Here is a 19,011-nt window from a genome sequence, read left to right as displayed (position 1 = left end):
TGTAAATTTGAGCACTTTAAATAGCTCCCCTCTCCGTTCTGACAGTTTAACTTGACGAAGCAGCAAACAGAGTCTAACACGCTGATGAACACACAGGCTGCAGCATTCATGATCCTGATCCTGCCCCGTGCATTCCCTGGAGCCTGCTCAGCCACGTTCCCTGGCCACAGAGCCAGCTCTTGGCAAGGCTGCGAGTCCCCCTCTGGAGCTGTTATCTGCTGCCCTGCTCCCATGGCCTTTTCCTGCCCGGCACAGCTGCACTGAGCTCCCTCCAGAGCTGCCAGAGCAGGACTGCAGATGAAGCCAGGCTGCTTCCTGCAGTGGGCTTTTTTCCACATTAACCAGTAAATCTCAGTGTCTCTGGGCAGAACTGCTTACTGGAATGGTGCAGCCAAACTGCAGCAGCTTCCAGCACTTTTGGGGAATAGCACCCTCACTGCAATAAACAATCCTGAGCTCTGCTGCTGTTGCTACAGCCCCATCCTGGTGATCAGATAACATCAGAAGCATTAGAGCCATCTCAAAGCCATCTTTCTTCACAAGTAGTACAGGAATAATATACAGCCTCTATTAAATCCCAGGAAAATGGAATCCAGAAGAATATTCATAATACCTCGTGCCTTTCATTTAAGGATCTCAAATCCCTTTGCAAGCATTAACTAAATGAAGCTTCAAGCCATTCTTGTTTTATAAGCAACATTTCCTTCACAACAGAAGCACTGCCATTCCTGGGGTGCCCAGGAGCTCCTGCAGAGCCCTTCAGGAGGAGTTTTCAACCTTATGGAAGCCACAGCAAGGAGACTGAACGTGGCCAGGATGAGGTGGCTGATAGTACACCTCTCCTGGGAAAAGCCATCTCACTTTAAGCAAGCCCTAATTTTGCTTGACAGCCCCCAGGGAGAGACAAAGGGGACAGCCCAGGCTTGAGTGTGGCTCACACAGGATGTTTGGGAGAGCCATGCCTTACCCCACAGGTTGTGATGACGGGATCCTTAAACACACTGCAGCACAGCTGGCAGCACAGCTTCACGGACGGCTGCTCTGCAAACACCAGGGGCTCCTGCAGGGCACACAGAGGGACACACACAGCGTGCATTAGTCCAAACCAAGAGCCTGCAGCTCTGCAGAAGGAATAACACAATCCCTCAGTGGTGAGCCTCAGGGAGCCTGGGGCACACTGAGGGTTTTATTACATCAGTGTAAAATTCTGCCTGGATCTGCTGAGCTCCAGTAGGAGAAGAATGAACTTGGGAATGGCTGGAGACCCTCAGCTCATCACAAACTAGGGGCCACCAGCATCTGGCAGGATCAGCACTTGACAGCAAACTGCACAGACCAGCTTCTTTGCCAGTGATTCAGTCACTAGAACTGCATGAGCTGCACTGGCTGGGACTTTGTCCTTGGCTGGCCTGAGCACAGAGTTGTCAAAATTGTGCTAAGCCTGAGCTTAAGAGCAACTTTAAAGCAGCCTGCACGCTTGTGTTTCTGAAGCATTCTCAAGGAAGGGCTCCTTCACTCCTCAGGAATCAGAAACAACATTATTTCTGCTGCAGTGGGCCCATCTCTCCAGTTTTGTTAACCAACTAGGACAGCCAGCACAGGGCTCCAAACACATCCTCCCAGAGCACCACGGCTCTCCATGCTCACATTTCAGAGCATTTCCAATCAATCTCTGCAGTTCCCTCTGTCTTTTCATCCTGTGCTGCTCTCAGAAATGCAAACATGGCCCCCTGGGTTCCCAAATATTAAACAGTTATCCCAGATCAGTGGCAGAACGCCGCCTGACCTATTATTCATCCAGTTTGGGGCTGGTTACTGGGTCACAAGCTAAGCTCAGTTTAAAAGTATCCTCCCCTACCATGTAGACAATTCCTTGCACCCTCCTGGGGCTTACATTTAGTCTGTGGGGTGCCATGCAGCCCTGAATGGGGATGGGGCTCCAAATCCATGGGGAATTGTATTTTTTTGCTGCCTGGGGCCAGACTACCAGCCTGAGCCTTGCAACCCGCCCTGCTCTGCTGCAGGACTCACACAGGACTTTGCACAGACTTACAGTTTTTCTGGGAAGCAGAAAAGCCTCACCATTGTCCTCGCATTCCAGGCAGGGAAATGGTACACGAGGATGCAAAGTCAGTGGTGGAATCAAAGTTAAAAGCAGGAGTCTGAGCCAGGCACCGCACAAAATCTGCCCCTCAGAGCTCCGTGTACTCACGACAGTCAACTAAGTTACTCTTTTGACACTGAGCTTCCTAATCCTGCTCCTTCAGACAATCCCAAATACCTACTGGCTCCTCCTCTTCCTCATGGAGTGAGAACGTGGAGCGCAAGGACATGTTGGACTCGGAGTGCAAGGAGCGGACGGAGATAGCGGAGTCGGAGCGGCGCGGGGTGCTGATCGGAGGCTGCGGACACAGAGCAGCTCTGGTCAGTGCAGGTAATTCCCAAACTCCAGGCACAGCCTTCAAGTTCAGCTTTCCCCTCCACAACATTCAGCTGCTCTGAGTGGCCCTGCTGCTGCGTGCCCTTCCCTGCACTGTGCCCAGAGACAGGAATCACTCGGGTTTCACTCCCTAAGCCAGGCTGACATCGAAATTCCAAGCACATCACCTTCTCCAAGGTGCATTCCCTGCACACTTACCGTGCACACCCGCAAAGCAACGGTCTGGAAGAATTAATCCTTCATGGAAAGCTCCGTAAATCTCCCCTAGAGACTGCTCCAGCTCCTGCAATGTCTCTAATCTCTGCAGCAGCACTTGTTGTTGCACTCACTATCTAACTTCTGCCAAATTTCTTTGCGTAAGTGTGGAGACTTCCTTCTATTGAATTCTCTGTGAGCCCGGCTCTGCCGCTTCCTGCTCGGGAGGGGAGAGCGGAGCGGACGCGGCGCGCACCAATCCAGAGATCCTCTGCCTGCGGCGGCCTTGGGATTGGCTTGGGGGGAGTGCCATGCTGGAATATTAACCAGCAGCACGTCTCCGGGGGGGGAACATCAACCACCAGCACGTAGCCAAGGTGCCACTCAGTGTCAAAGTGCCACTGGAGACTGCAGACCATGGGGAGACTGGATCTGAGGATCCAGTGCAGCTGCGAGCGCAGCCACTGCAGGGTTACTCTGGAAGAGATGCTGCTGATGGAGTGCAAAAGGTGAAGAGAGCAGAATAAAGGTCTTCAATGAGCAAATGGACAAAGAAATGGAAGAATGAAGCCAGAAGCTTCAGACGCTTCAGACAAGGCACGATGGATGAGAATCTGCACGTGTCACACTCTCCAAGGCTTGGCTGTAGCCTCTGTCAGTCTCCAGCCCAGAGGAGTGGTGGCTGGAAGGAGCTCTGGAGATCCCTGACTGCAAAAGGGACTCTCCCTGGCCCTGGCCAGGCCTGGCACTGCTCAGGGACCAGGGAAAGCTGCACGGACCAGACTCTGCTGAGTTCCTGTCCTGCACCTTGTGGGAAAAACACTTTTCCTCGTGCTCCATCTGAGCCTCGGGAGCTGCATTCTGTGTGCCTGCCCTGGGTGAAAGTGGGTGACATCAGAGCCAAGGCCAGACAAAGGCAATGCAGGAGGGCAGTGGGGCCAGCAGGAAATGCAGCAATGAGAGCTGCAAGATGAGGTTCAGAGGCTGCTGCCCTCCCCAGAGACAAAGCACGCTGCAGTCCCCGTGCAGCCTGGCTGGGCTGCAGAAGAGCAGCAGACCAGGATCCTGCTGGTTCCTCACACTGCTCTGCTGCTTCATTTTTGTGATCCTGGGCTCCGAGGAACTCAGAAATGCTGCATCTGCTTAGAAGCCAAAGCATAAATGTCTTTCCTTTAAAGACAGCATATTTATTGACTAAATACATAAACCTTAAGGAGGAATGGTTATAATGAGGTAAATCCAATTTATGTGAAGCCATTCATTTTATTATTTTCCTCCACTGGTAGCAGAAATTATTAAAATAAGCAGAATGACTGTGCACAGTTCCCACTCTGGAGGTGACAGGGGGTGAGGGCAGCAAAGGCAGGCCCTGCAGGGAGGCAGATTTGTCACCAGCAGCATCCAGTGAGGATCATCAACAGAGAAGGGGACTGCAGCTTTCCTAGCAGGCAGGGGTGTGAGACACAGAAGGTTTGTGTAAGACTCTGGGCTCAGCTCCCTGTGTCCTGGTTTGGATAATGCTGGTGTTAACTGCACAGCAGAGAAGGGGATGGGCTGATCCCTCACTCCTCCCAGGCTGTGGGGACAACACAGAATGGCAGAGGGTGTGCTGGCAGTTCCAGACCCTCTGGGTATCTGCAGCCTTGGTTTTGCCAAGCAAACAAGGATAAAACTCGAGAGACCTCATTTCTGCACTAAACATCAGGCACACCTTCCAACAGCCCAAGGATGGAGCACTCAAACATCTGATGGAAGATTGAGTTTTTTTTGCTGGCAATTCAATCCAGCCTGTGGCTCAGAGGTGAAGCTCCCTGTAAACAACAGACTTTGGACAGGCAGGCAGCCTCCATCCATGGTATCCAATTGTTCCAATATTCAGCTGCAATCTTTACCTGCAGCTCCCACCACCTCAGTGACAGGAGCAGCCTTCAGCTGGAGGCTCCAGCAGAGCCCTGGTTCCAGCTCCATGCAGGCACAGCAAGGTGGGAACCTGTGGCACTGTGTCCAGGCAGGACAGTGCCAGCCACTCAGCAATCCCTGCCCTGCACACAGAGCACACTGCTCTGCTTTTGTTTCATTAACAGCAGCTTTACAAGGAACGAAAAAGGGGTGGTGGAGGTCACAGGAGGGCTCTGACTGGTCTCCAGCTGTCTCTCTGATGGCTGAGAAACCCTTGGCAGCTTCTGGAGGAGGGAAAACTCAGTGATGAGGAAGGGAAATCCCAGATTATTTCTTGACAAAGCAAATGAAGCTTCCTAAGAGGGTTAGTGAGTCTGCCTGGAGCAGCAGGCAGAGCAGGACCGAGGCGGTTCTGGTTTGTCAGCACCTTCCTGCTTCCTGAACCACTCATTAATCCTCTCACTATTTTTGCTAAAGAATATTTTTCACTCCAGGGGAAGTGGGCTGAGACTGTCCAAGAGGATTGAAGCTGGCTGCCAGCAGAGCTCTCCCCCATTCTTGGCTGCACAGCCCAGTTTGTGCCAGTGGAGTTTTCAAAGGAGTCAGGGAGTTTCTTTATCAGACCTGGCTAAATGAAATATTCACAGAATCCCCTCCTCTGGAAAAATCCTCCCCTCTGCCCTGTGAGAACTGCCCAGCTTGTGAAAAGGGCACTGTGAGCTCAGCATTCAGCCCAGAGGGTCTGTGCTGACAGCCAGGGGGGGTCTGAATCACTGGCCCAGCTCGTGGGGTCAGCAGTGGGATGGAGAGCTGCTCTTGCCAAGGACACCAGGCAAATTTTCAAAGGACTTGTGAGAAAAAAGACCAACAACAAACAAAACCCCCATGGGCTCACATAAAACACAGCAAGATCTCTGAGCAACAGAAGGAACTTTATAGGATGCTGACAATAAAATTCTTTGCAATCTGGTGTCAAATTTATTTTAAGAAGTGCTGCAGCTCCACACTGTTGCTGACCCCAGTCTCTAACTCCAGCAGCAATGATCCATTTATGCCTGCCTTGGAAATTGGGTCTTGTAACCTGACTATGTCTACAAATACTTAATTTGAAGTTTGTTACTAACATGTTTAGATCTGAACAGAGCTTGTGGTTGTGAGATGTGGCTGGAGCACCAGGGACAAGAGAAGGTCCAGCCTCAGAGCTGTACATCCTTTCATCAATGTTTGCTTTGCTGTTGCTGTTCTTGATTTAATTGATTTAGCTAATTTAATTTCTCTCCAAGCAGCTAACCCTGAAGACTGTTGAATTAATAAATTACCCAAAAAGAACTTACTCAGGAGTGAGTGAGAAAGCTGGATACGAAACTGGGAACTGCTTTACCACCAAGATATTGGAAGACACAGGAATGGTTTGTGTGGGAAGCCCAGCACAGCCTGTAGTGTCCAACGTCCCAACCTGCAGGTTTCAAACCCGCTCCCTGTGGTCAGAGGCCCCATCTGGAGGTGGGAATAGGAATGGGTTCTATGGCCATAACTGCAGAGCCAGCTGGGATCCATCCAGCATGGAGAGTGCCTGGCCCCAGCCTCAGCCCAGACATCCCTGGCAGGGGCTGCTTCCTCCCGAGCTCCCTGCTGTCCCAGGAGCCAGGTACTCCCTCCCAGGGAGGCTCTGGGATTTGTAGTTCCCAGGCTTTGGATCTCCAGCAGTGTGAAAAGCAGCAGCAGCAGCTCCAGCCTGCAGCCCCAGGTGAGCATGAGCTGCTTCCCCACGGCACCAGCAATGCTGAGCTGAGCCTGCCTCTGGGGCACACGTTACACAGAGAATGATGAGGGAGGCAGAGGAGTCCAGAGGAGCTCCAGACACCTCTCATTTCACTTCTGATCTGCTAAGCCAGTCAGGAGGGTCCTGACAACACCTACCATGCCATCATCCTCATCCCGTGGCGAGTAGGTGAGGGTGCTGGAGGAGGACGGGGTCCGACGGTGCTGCTTGAAAGTATTGGTCCCGTCAGCTTTACAGGGAATTAAAAAAGAAAAACAAGCATTTAGGCTCCTCAGAAACACTGCCAAGCTATGGGACAGACTCTGTAGCTGTAAGTGTTCCTTAGAAAAGGAAAAGTCTAGGGATTCTCCAATGCTGGTTCATGACTGGATGTATCAGCACAGGTAGAACGACGCTGATCTCTGAGAGCTTGCCCAGAAAAGAGCACAGGTAATATCCTGTCAGATCCACAGCTTAAAAATACTATTAAAAGGAAACTTTATACTCCCACATATCTCAGTCACCAGTAAAAATTGCCTGGTTCCAGGGAGGTCTGGATATCCCTGAGGCACAGGGGAGCCATGCTAAATTAAATATGAAATATTTGTATAGAGATCATGTAACTGACTCTTATACGTATAAAAGTCTAAATGTAAATATTTGGGAGTCCAAAACCATCCAGAGTCCAGGACAAATGTAATCCAAACATTTTTCTCGGGCAGATGTTCATATCCTTATCAAAATCAGTGTCAAGTCTTTTTGTTTCTATTAAAGGAAGGATATTTGTATCCCAAAATGAAACCAGGCCTCTTCCTACATTCACCCCACGTGCCAGAGCTCAGCCCCCCTCACCTGCTGAGCTTTCAGGAACAAGGCACAGGAATTGTAAATGAGCAGGGACATTTGCATCCCCTCCTCTCTGAGCTAAAAATGGCCACGGGGTTCTACCAAATCTCCAGAGTGACTCACAGTCAGGCACAGAGGGAAGATGGAAATTTTCAGCATTGCTGATGATTGTTACAGGTATCAATAAGATTTGGTGCTGAGCTCAGCATCAAACCCTGTTGTACTACTCTGTTTTTAGCAAGGGCTTCCCAGGGGTACTGCTCAGTCTGCCTGAGGAGAGAAAATTCCCGTGCCTGCTCACTTCCATCCTGTCAGGACACTTGGGCTGCACAACACCAAACCCAGCCCCTCAACACCTGGTTAATGACCAGAGAGATTCTCCCAACAGCTTTATGATCTGGAAAAGGACAACAACCACGCTGGGATCACACACAGTACACATGAAATACCCACCCTTTGTGATGGTGGTCACAGCAGAGAAGGCTGGTCCAAAAGTTGTTTCCATTCTTGTCTGAAATATCGAAAACATTAATGTCAGGGCATTTAAAGCCTTCAGACTTTGCCTGAGCTGCTGAAATACTGCATACACATTCCCAGCTTTCATCTGTGAATAGTGAGATTTTAAGTGGCTAGAAAACAGCCTGTTTCAAAAGAAAGGATGAGAGCCCAGGAAGCAGCCCTGTCCCCTGCCTGTGCAGCAGCAGTGGCCTTACCCCGTTAGTGTTCTCAGAAGTTGGGACGTTTGTGGTGCCACTGGGGAAACGATTGTAGCGACCGTTCTTGTTTGAGCTCATAATCTAGGCCAGCATCTGTTAGTCATGGGAAGCTTGCTCTGTGGGAGAAGGACACAAAGGGAGTTAGGCTCCTTGTGGGTATTTCCCTGGGCTCAGAGAACACTCTCCTGCAGCACAAAGCCCAAGTGTTTACCTAAACTCAAACAAACCTGGATTTTCAGAAGCAAGAGGCAAGGACAAAGATTCCTTCACATCATTCATGGGTCAGCATTTTTTAAGTATATGATTATCTCTTAATAAGAGTCTCATTTCTCCCCCTCCACCAGTTCATTAGGCTCAAGTTTGCAAAGTCAAGAATTCCACAACAATAATCTGCAGAAACACATGGAATCTGCTTTCTTTAACCTCTGCTGAAACCTGACACTGCTTCAAGGCACAATTATGCTGCTGTCCCAGCAAATCTGACAAGATGCTCTCAGCCTCCTTCAGAGCCAGGACACCCTCAGGAAGGAGCTGCAGTTACTCTGCTGTCACACAGAGGTGCTCCTGGCTCAGGCAGGAGTCTCCCTCAGGGAGAACAAAGCTCAGCCTGGCACTGGGGATGTGAAGTGTCTCAGGTGTTTCTAGCAATTGGTTTTCTCTTACCTGGGAGTGACAAGTTCTAAATCTTCAACCTCTTTATAAAAACACCACGGTGATTTCTCCACTTTACAGAAAGGGAAACTGAGGTTCAGAGAGAGACAGGATCCCAGCAGGCAGCTGTGACCTGGGATTTGGGCAGGGATTCCCACCTCCCTGGAGAGCCCTGGCACACCCTGCACATGCATTTTGAACACTGCAAAAGTGACACTGGGCCAAGCTCTGCTCAGAGCCTGACACAGCACTTCAGTGCTCCCTGTAGCTCTGGACCCAACAGCTAGCAGGCAGCCAGGAATGGCAGAATCCTGAATTCTGTTCCTCTTACAATCCTGAGCAAGCTCAGGTCTAAACTCTCAGAAACAACTATGCTCAAAAATTATTTAAAAAAAAAAAAATCCAAAGAAAAACCAAACAAACGGAAACCCCAAAACCAAACCCAAAACCATCTGAAAAACCAGGGATCTGGATAATGTTTTCCACACACGTGACAGCACTGTCCTGGCTGCTTCCAAATGCCAGATCCCTGAGGAGATGCTGAGCACAGAGTCTGGAGCTGTCTCAAAAGCAGCAGGAATGAAGCAGAGTTGTGCTGCAGCAGCAGGGAGACCTACAGAGTTTAAAGCTGGGCTCCAGCAAGCCACAGGTTTGGCTTTGGCCACTGGATCCTTTTACTCCTGTCTGTGCTCCTGAGGGCACAGAGAGCAGAGGGAGGGTGGGAGAAGGCAGACAAAGGGTTTGGGCCACTGGCCCCAGGAGATCTGAGCCCCACTGACTCAGCCTCTCTCCCTCTGGCAGCCTTGGATGAGCCACTGGAGCTCTCGGCTTCCTCCCAGCAAAATTTCCCCCCTTGTGCACAAGCCTGACGATTCCCCTCTTCAGCTACAAAGGCTGAAGGTGAGAGGTCCACAGCTGAGGTCTCCAGATGATGCAGTGCTCATAAATTAAGCACAGCAAGTACTTCCATGAGTGATGACACCAACTGCCACATTTCCCAGGATTTCCTGTCTCGAGGCTGTATTATCTCATGTCCAGTAACATGTACATCCCTAAAATTCCCCTCTCCACAGGTTCCCTACATCTAGCAGTACACCCAGGCTCACCACTCTCCTCTGGAAAAGGGATTCAGGACTCTGCTCCTCCCATAATTGGCTGGAAATAGAGAAATATTCAAATTTCCAGGGATACAAATCAATGCAACACCTACCCACACACCCTTTATCCTGCCCTGCTCCAAGGCAGGAGCAGGGATTTGCTCCCACTTCATCAGCCATGTCTGCTGAGGTTAAGGGAACCTTGCATAAACCTTGGGGTTTAGAGCAAACAGTCATTCCCAGATGGGAAGAGATGAAACCCACCCTGATGGAGGATCGTGGGCTGTCTGGAGACTCAGGCACAGCTTCATTCCCTCTCATTTTCAGGGTATGCATCACCTTCAGATGGAACAGATGGAGACTCAAGCAATGGGAAACACTCAGAGACAGGGAAAACAAAAATTGAGGTAAACTGACAGCGTGAGGAGTCCTGATATAATTAAAGGTTGGAGCAGATGTGCCACAAACAGTGACTGCAGCCACTCTAGCCATGAAATGACCTTTCAACCCCTGCCTGGAACCTCCAATAAATCCAAATAGGGGAAGGGAATGTGGAACACAGTGATTTCCCACTCACTGCTTGTCAGCTTGACTGTGCTTGCAGCTTGTCTGAGCAAGGTACCTGCACCAGCAGCAGGGAGCCTGCTGGTGTCTGCTGCAAGCAGAGACCAGAGGAATGTGAGCAATGGAAAAAATGTCCAGCAGAATATCAGGCAGGCTGCACAAGCCCAGCTGCCACAGCAATATCTGATTGCAGCCCAAACCTCTGCACCCACCGCAGACAGGAGCATTTCTGCAGAGCAGATGCCTCTTCAGAGCATTGTCTGACAAGCTCCTCACACCTTCCCTTCCATCCGAGAATCTTTTCCAACTGATATCAAAGAATTTAAAAGGAGGCAGAAAAGAGCTGATGGTGCCAACATTAATACCAACTTCCTACAGCACTTGCAAAAATCTCTGCCAGATCTCTGCACCTTTGCTTGGCATCTGAACCCTGCCAGCTACACTGTCCTGTGCTCCCAGGCCTGGAGGATGTGTCCCTCTTGGGTGGCTGGTGCTGGGAACCCAGCCTGTGATCACATCCTCCTTGCCTGGATTTAATTTTTTTAACATGCAACATCAGTGTTTTTTACAGTAAACAAAGGCGGGGGGCGGGGGGGGGGGAATCTCCCCTGGAAAAGGGAAGTTGTGGGGACCCAATATTCAGTAAATCCTACAGCTGATCATAACCAGATGTGAAGGGGGGGCAGGGATAGGTTTCAGCATTTGCACATCACAGGGATCAACTCGAGGCTTTTGAGACTCAATGAGAAGAAAAGCCTTAAAATCCTACTTTAGTAATTCAGGCAAGAAAAAAATCCAACCAGCAGCAGCTGCAGAGGCAGCTGCAGAGGGAAGCAGTGCTGCCTCTCCCCACTGCTGATGGGAGATCCAACAGGATCAGCCACAGAGCACCCCATAACTGCACCTCAGAGCTGGGAGGAGAAATCAGGACCAGTGGCCTGGCTAATTCCTCCTCTCTTGGAGGTTACTCACACCCAAGGAAACTACTGGGCTGGCAAATTGTCCCAAGGCAGGCACGGTTATCCTGCTCTGGCTGGCCTGAACTTCCTTATCTCACTGCTTGGGTATCTATGGCGTAAGACACGAGCTTCTGTTCCTCTTACAACACTGCACTCACAACAAGAAGGGTTATGCATCCTTGAGAGTATTGGCACACTCCTGGGGAAATACTCCCACGAAAGCACCGACAGCTCCCTGGGAGGAGGGCAGCGCACGCAGGTGCCAAGGGGAGGAAAAGCCAGCAGTGAAAAGGGGCAGGAAAAGCCAGCACTGAAAAGGGGCAGGAAAAGCCAGCAGTGAAAAGGGGCAGGAAAAGCCAGCAGTGAAGAGGGGCAGGAAAAGCCAACATTGAGATGGGCAGGAAAAGCCAGCAGTGAAAAGGGGCAGGAAAAGCCAGCAGTGAGGATGGGCAGGAAAAGCCAGCAGTGAAGGTGGGCAGGAAAAGCCAACATTGAGATGGGCAGGAAAAGCCAGCAGTGGAGATGGGCAGGAAAAGCCAGCAGTGGAGAAGGGCAGGAAAAGCCAGCAGTGGAGATGGGCAGGAAAAGCCAGCAGTGGAGATGGGCAGGAAAAGCCAGCAGTGAAAAGGGGCAGGAAAAGCCAGCAGTGAAAAGGGGCAGGAAAAGCCAGCAGTGAAAAGGGGCAGGAAAAGCCAGCAGTGAAAAGGGGCAGGAAAAGCCAGCAGTGAGGATGGGCAGGAGAAGCAGCAGTGAAGTCACCGCCTCTGCAGGTGACACTCAGCACTTCCCAGCAGTCAATACCAGCTGGTGGTGGAGAGCTTATGACAAACCCCACAAAACTAAGGAGACAAAGAGGTTGCAGAGGAGATAAAATCTAAAACACCTGACCCAGCAGGACATTTCTTACGCTCCTTAGATGTCAGTCAGTGCAGGAAAGACATAAAACATGAACAGAAGCTCAGCCTTACTGACAGGATGTGGCACCTCCACCTGATGAATCTCTGGAACAGTCTTTTTACTGTTTATAAGTTTTTCTTATAAGTCACACCAGCTTTTCTGAGTGTCTTACAGTGAGACCATAACTGTACTGAGCCGTCATCAATAAAAATAAAAAGGATATTTTTAATTGCTGCTACTTTTACCAGCGCTTGCACTGACTGCAGGACTGAGAGAGCACATTCAACAGCTGTTTGAACACTGCCATGCCTTTGAATAAATGGAGTTCGGAAAGGAAAAGCATTTCATATGGTGCTTTTCCTAAAGGATAATGAAGCCATGGGATAGAAGAATATTTGCAATACTTCATGTTAAACTCTGAAGCTGTAGCTTTCAAATGTTCCCATAGCTGGATCAAAACTGATTGCTCTGGTGAAACGAAGCACCTTAATTTTCCCAGAAAAAATAAAACTAAATTAGAAGTCAGAACAGATGCCAATATTCAGTGCTGTTCCATGACACAAAGCTACATTTGAAGTTTTATTTCCATTTCAGGTAACCTGGGGGGATCCACATACAAAACCATTTTTGTTATGCAGCCCAGTTCTGACCCTGCAACCGAAACTGTCCTGTGTGGGCTCAGCAGCTGCTCAGTCACTGCTGGGCAGGAACAGGCACATCCACAGCTCTGCCACACAAGGACCTTAATCAAAAGGTGCTTTAAAAGTTGGCCCTGCCACTGCACAGCTGCTTGCTGTGCCTCTCACAGCTTGTGCTCTTCCACGTGCTCCCTCAAAGAACAGAGAACATCACATTGCTCAATTGTGGATTTGGTGAAGGAAAAAGAACAAAACCCAGCCAAGCCCTGAAACCAACAACGTCCTCCCACTCCAAGGCAGAAATCTCAGTGCTGCTGCAGTTCCTCGGGAGGGAAGAGTCAGCTCTGTGTGAGGCAGATCCTGATGGAAGGTACCACACCTCAGAAGCTGAGAGCAGTCCCCCTCACCACTCACACCACAACTGGTGCTCCTCAGACCTGTCTGACACAGAGAACAAGTGGCTGCCAAGACCCCACGGGGTCCTGTGGGCTGCCTCAGCTCTGCTCTTGCTCTCCTGCTGCAAATCTGACAGAGAGAGGGGCCTGCAGCTCAACTGACAACCCCTGGGGGATGGAGAAATTCGGCTTCTGTTCTTCCAAGGAAGCCAGAGCAATGTTTGTCTCACCTGGATTCTGCTCCCCTGGAGTCCTGCTAGAGCCAAAGCAATCAAAGCTCCTCTCTCCTTTATTCCCCAATTCCTGTGCCATGGCTGAGGCCTTTTCCAGCTGCTTTGCCTTATGGTTGGCTGCACTGCATCCTCTGGAGAGCTGCAACCACCTCACCACACTATGGGATTCTTCCAGGTTAAAGTCATAGCAAACCTGAGCCCATAGCCATGACTCAAAAAGCACAAAGTAGCACTTCCACCCCCTGCTCCCCCCAACATCCTCCAAAGTTTTGACACCTCGTGACACACACGCTTCTCTGACCTCTGGATGCAACTAGAACACTTCAAAGATCCAGCTTAAATACATCATCTTCTTCAGAAGAAAAACAAAAAACCCAGCACATTCTAGTCACCTGCTCTTTTTTTTGCACATTCCCTTGGGTTTTGCCACTGAAAACAAGCAGGAGGCACCTGTAGACACCAACACTCATCAATCAAATTAGTGATCCTGGGAGAAACAAAAGCAAATCTTTGATTCCAAAAGAAATCAGGAGATGTGGACACTTCCACCAGGGCAAATCTGCTGACAGCTTTGAGACAGAAGCACCACTCAGTGTCCCACAACCCCAAACACCACAGATTAAACTCCCCCAGGGTGACACAGAATTCCAGGGGACACGGCCTCTCCTTACAAACTTGTCTTCTGTGCTCACAGCTCTGCCTAAGGAATAGTGAGGATTTCCCACTTCTGAAACACCAGAATAACCTCAGGACACTCTTGCTGGGTTGCTGCAATCAAGCAGTCCGTGCCCTTGCCAAGGTCACTCTGAAGGACCAGAAAATCAGGGTAACACAGCTGCAGCTGCTGGAGGGGTCACAGGTACCCCCGTCCAAGCTGCTGCAGGACTCAGGTACCTCCTGCTCCCCGAGGAGGGATGAAAACAGCTCCTCCCTCGCTGCTGAAGGGGAGCAGCTTCCCCGGGAATGCTGCCGAGAGCCTGACACCCAGCACCTCCCGGAGCAAACACTTCTCCTTGGAGCAAACTCACCCATGGCCATCCTGGAGCGGCAGAGCCCGGCAAGATGCCACCACCATGCCCAGTTCCTGAGCTGGGGACAGGCTTCTCCCTGGCCAAAGTGCCTCCTCCGCTACGTGTGTGCGTGTGTGGATCGCTCCCCGCTGATGTAAACACAAAGGCATGCGGAGCAGTGGGCGATATGTAACTCCAGCTGGAAAATCCCACAGCTCAGCCAATCTCCACGCTGCCTCCCAGCTTTGCCCCGGCTGCTCCGGGTTCAGTTCAGTGCAGGAAAAACATCCCTCTCCCAGCACACATGGATTTGTTCCCCAGATCGGAGAAAGATCCTGACACAGAAAAGTCCTTCCCTCGCTTTAAGGGGAGTTTGAGTTTCTCACCCTCTTTTATAGTTCCCAAACTATTCAGAATTCTGCATGACAAGGAGAGACGATCCAGGGAAACCCAGTTACCCAAAAAGGCAGAGCTGGGGAGCGGGACTCGGCTGAAACACAGCCAGTGGTGGTGGTGGGGGACTCCCCCTGCCAGGACACCCCTCCCAGGGCTGGGGCTGTCCCAGGAGCAGCCCCCAGGACACCTCGTTCAAAGGTGGCTCTGAAGCTCCAAGGCTGTGTGTGGCAAGCACATTTCTCTCTCAAGATTTTTCATAGAGGTGCACAGAGAGAAATGAAAGAGAAAAACAATTTCTATTTCTGCTCCTTGTTTTTCCTATGTGGAATGTGTTTGGAGAATTGTTTACCTGGGGTGAGTGCTTGGTTGGGTTCTGGTGAGGAGCCTGGTGGCCAATCCAACCCGCCTGGGGCTGGACTCTCAGAGAGGGTCACGAGTTGTGTTAGAGATAGAGAAAGTCGTATGTAGTTTTAGTACCCTCCTTTTATATAGTATAATATACTATATAATGTATTTTATATGTATTTTAGCACAGTTATAATAAAGAAATCATTCAGCCTTCTGAACTGAGTCAGACATTGTCATTTCTTCCCGTTGGGTTCACCTGCATTTACAATAGCTGTGCTCGAGGCAAAGCAGGAGCAGCATGAATGGGTAATTTGGGGTGCTGCTGCCTTTAGGCTCCTGGGGGACCTGCTGGGCTCAAAGAGGGGTGACAATCAGCTGCCTCCCTCCTTGTCCCAGCTGTCCCTACACCCCCTGATCCAAGCCACGGGCACAGGGCCGTGCTGGTGTGTGCAAATAAAAACCGGGAGGGAAGAGCTCCAAGAGACTGAACACGGCCACGTAAGCCGAGCGCTGGAACCCAGGAAGGATTTTCTCTCCTGTGCACACCTCCTGCCACACCTGGGCTTGGCCGGGATAACCTGTGAGAAAGGCACAGTCACGCTCCAGGAAATGCCCCAGCCAGGCCAGCAGGGCTCAGAGGCAGCAGGGGAAGGCTCAGCCCTCGGGGTGACCGATGGCTGAACCCCACTGAGGCTGCAGAGCGCCCAGGAGCAGGGCAGGGCAGGGCTGGCAGCAGCACCCGGAGCTCTGCAGCCACCCAGAGCTCCCCGAGGCTCCAGCAGCACCTCCAGCAGCACCTCGGGCTGCTGCAGCCCGGAGAAGGGAAGGGCTGAGTGCAGGCAGAGGACACAAACTTCCACCTGGAGTTCACACATGGCTCCAGGCCACCAAGGGCTGTGCTGCCACCCTGGGATCCCCCGGCTCAGGGAACCAAACCACCCCAAAACCATCGATTGGTTTTTTTTTTTTTCCTTCCTTAAGCCAAATCAATATGAAAACCCCTGTCTGAGGGTTAGCAATGAAGGTATCAGCATCCCCTGCCTGGAAACACCACTGTGGCTCAGATTTCCCATTTCCACAGGGTAAAACGTTCCCTTCCTCAGGCAGTGTCACCGGCACACAAACCAAACCCAGTGCTGGAGCTTCAGCCTGTCCCTTCCCTGCTCCACACAGGGGACCCAGGGCCTGGAGGGAATCCAGCAGACTGCAGACAGGACCCGCTCCTGCAGCTTCCTGCAGGATTTTAGGAATTTCCCTTGCCAGGGGAGGTGCAGGTTGCATATCAGAAGGAATTTCCTCATGGAAGGGGCTGCCCAAAGAGGTTTGGAGTCTCCATCCCTGGAGATGTCCAAGGAATGCCTGGATGTGGCACTCAGAGCTCTGGGCTGTGATCAGGCACAGGATGGAGTGGTTTTGGAGATTTTTTTTCCAACCTAAACAATTCTGGGATTCTGTGATCTCACACTACTTTCACTCATCAAGGGCTTGCTGGAACCATCCTTCACCCCCAAACCCTCTCCTGCAAGCCCCACCATCCTTGCTGTGGCTGGAAGGAGCAGCCAAAAACACTCGAGGCCAAAATGCTGCAGCTTTTAAAGCTGTTTAAGAGGAACCCGAGTGTTCAGTGCAGCCTGGAAACACATCGCTGGGGGGGAAACTGCTGAGATTGAAACAAAGGCACAGCAACGTTGCCAAAGTGGCAAAGACAACTGCTGGGTCACAGTTCTTGGGACAATTCTGGAGCCACTCCTGTAACACCCACCGGCCCTGTCGCTGCCTCTGAGCCCAGCAGAGCTCCAAAGGAAGGGGAACCCAAGGGAAATGCATAATGCACAACCCATAAGGGCAGGGGACAGAGCCCCAGAGCTGGTTTGGGGCGAGGACGGCACAATGAACAACCCGCAGGTCACAGCCCCGACCCACACCTGCACATCTGCGGCAGCCACGGAGAGCCCGGGAAGGCAGGAAAGAACCGGCAGCAGCAACACGTGCTGCGGTCGGGCACGGAACGGAGCGCAAAACGACCAAACCGAGCAGAAAAAGCCACAGCTACGCGGTGACACCCAGCGAACGCACCGGCGGCGGTGAGCGGGGCCGGAACAGCGCAGAGGATGCTCGAGCTGCTCCGAGCGCCCCACAGAGCCGCCGGTACCCCGGGCACAGCGGGCGGCGGGCACCGGGAGCCTCCGCCGGCTCCTCCGCCCGGCCCCTCCCGTGGCGGAGCCGCCCGGCGCGGCCCGCCCGGCTCTCCCCGGCCCGCCCGTACCTCCCAGCGGCGGCGGCGGCCGCAGCGCCGGTGCCCGGTCCCGGCACATCGCGCCCGGGCCTGCTCCTCACCGCCGCCCGGCCCGGAACTGCCGCGCCCAGCGCTCCTCGGGACTTGTAGTCCCGTGCGCCGCTTCCTGCCCGTTCTGCCGAGCCGCTTGGACTACAACTCCCAAGATGCCCCGCGGAGAGTCACTCCATGCTACAACCGCTGTTCCTACTGGTTCTGCCCGGCCTGCTGAAGTGACCAATCAGAAGGCGGCAACTACCGCCTCGGGCCACGCTGCGCTGCGCGTCGCCATTGGTGGAGAGGAGAACAGCGACCAATCAGCGCTGCGGGAGGTGGGGCGGTGGTCACGCCAACCGCTGGCGATTGGCTGTGCCCACAGCAGGCTGACCAATAGCGGCGTGGCAGTGGCCATAAAAGACGTAGCGTGGCGCGCGCACGTTCTTTCCAGCAAGAGGCGCAGGACGGGATGGAACGGAGGGTGAGAGGAGCACGGCTGTTACTGGGGCTGTTACCGAGGGCGGGCCGGTGATGAATCACACTAACCTTTCTGACACCTCGTCTGAGGGCGGCGGGCGGCCGCAGCCTCTGCTGAGCAGCCCCGGCTGAGGCCCGCGGGCCGCGGCCCGGCGGGGCGGGCGGGCGGTTCGCTCCCCTCACGCGCTGCTTTCTCCCCTCAGGGCTCGGCGGGAACCGGCGGCGGCGTCCCGGAGGCTCCGTGCCCCATCCGCGGCACTCCCCGACGGTCTGGGCCGCTCGAAGGCGACGTTCGTGGTAGTAAAAGTGGTTTAAAATCATGGGGGTTTAGGGTTAGAAGGAAAATTAAGCTTAGTAGGCCCTGAAAAAATACCCTGGGTGCATGTAGGCCTCGTACCTTGCTAGAGCTGCGCCTGTGTAGCTAATACATGATAAATTATATAATTGTTAGATGTGATGATTGGTTAGTAATTAAATATAATTACTGTTTAATCGTAAAAATAATCATAAGAAACTGTGGTCAGGGGCCTAAGAAAGATCACGAGAAACTCATGCTTGAATAAAGTAAATGTATGCAATAGAACAATATAAGTTTATTAATTTGTAAGTTATAGCAAATATTAATGAATTAATCATTGAGTATTAATGAATTAATAATTAAAATTCGCAAATATTACCATTAATATTACATGTGTAATGTTAGAAAGCTGTGCTGTATTCTCTTAAGTAGTGGGTTAAATATAGTTTTAGGTTTCAACAGAATGTTAAAATAGAGACTATGTTTGTGGGGAGAGTATTTTTTTTTTAGTAATGAAATACTCGTTTAGAGGAAAACCTAAATCTTTAAAGGAATTTATGGTTTTCTTATCAGAAGAAGCTAATTTCTTCAGGCCTTGCTCTACTTAAAGACGCCTTGGGGATTAAAGGAAAGAGTTGACATACAACAGGCAGAGTTCTTGTTTTAAATAGAATACATACATAACCATGAAGGATATATGAATATGCAACAGGCTGTTGCTTTTAAGGTTATTTCTTTGTTCACAAGGGATGCTTTTTGTGACTTAGTGTCCAAGAGCATCCGGACATGCTCGGCTAAAATTGTAGCTTACAGGTGAATAAAGTTTTGAAAAATCTGGGGTTTTCTTCTGTTTATCAGCATTTTTATGGGTGACATGTACCTCCACAGACTGACTGGAAATGCTGTAATTGGAGTGCA

At 51.3% G+C, this 19,011-nt stretch overlaps 2 protein-coding genes and 1 non-coding gene across 5 annotated transcripts in view; 2 read left to right on the top strand and 1 right to left on the bottom strand.

The window, feature by feature from the left end:
• Positions 1-17,449, bottom strand: part of TRAF7 (TNF receptor associated factor 7) — a 29,027-nt gene extending 11,578 nt beyond the window's left edge. The window contains exons 1-6 of one of the 3 annotated variants that reach the window (XM_012577830.5): positions 17,313-17,449; positions 7,856-7,974; positions 7,596-7,653; positions 6,455-6,546; positions 2,286-2,402; positions 968-1,060 (exon numbers count right to left, since the gene is read on the bottom strand). In XM_012577830.5, the coding sequence (XP_012433284.1) occupies positions 968-1,060; positions 2,286-2,402; positions 6,455-6,546; positions 7,596-7,653; positions 7,856-7,936 (441 nt within the window). In that variant the 5' untranslated portion in view covers positions 7,937-7,974; positions 17,313-17,449. Of the gene's footprint in view, positions 1-967; positions 1,061-2,285; positions 2,403-2,638; positions 2,842-6,454; positions 6,547-7,595; positions 7,654-7,855; positions 7,975-14,320; positions 14,438-17,312 lie in introns of those variants that run through there. The other 2 variants (XM_030285072.4, XM_012577831.5) reach the window with 2 other exon arrangements.
• On the top strand, positions 16,937-18,928 carry LOC121470738 (uncharacterized). The gene is made up of 3 exons (XM_072935793.1): positions 16,937-17,102; positions 17,187-17,799; positions 17,999-18,928. Exons 1-3 carry the CDS (start codon positions 16,937-16,939, stop codon positions 18,108-18,110), a joined length of 891 nt encoding a protein of 296 aa, XP_072791894.1. The 3' UTR covers positions 18,111-18,928.
• Positions 17,842-17,932, top strand: LOC140685124 (small nucleolar RNA SNORD60). The gene has a single exon (XR_012058343.1). It is a non-coding gene; the product is annotated as a small nucleolar RNA SNORD60 (small nucleolar RNA).
• Positions 18,929-19,011: the final 83 nt, after the last annotated feature.

Source organism: Taeniopygia guttata, chromosome 14 (genome assembly GCF_048771995.1).
Source record: "Taeniopygia guttata chromosome 14, bTaeGut7.mat, whole genome shotgun sequence".
NCBI classification, from domain to species: Eukaryota; Metazoa; Chordata; class Aves; order Passeriformes; family Estrildidae; genus Taeniopygia; species Taeniopygia guttata.
The sequence above is the reverse complement of the archived record's forward strand: the minus strand, read 5'-3'. Positions and strand labels throughout refer to the sequence as shown.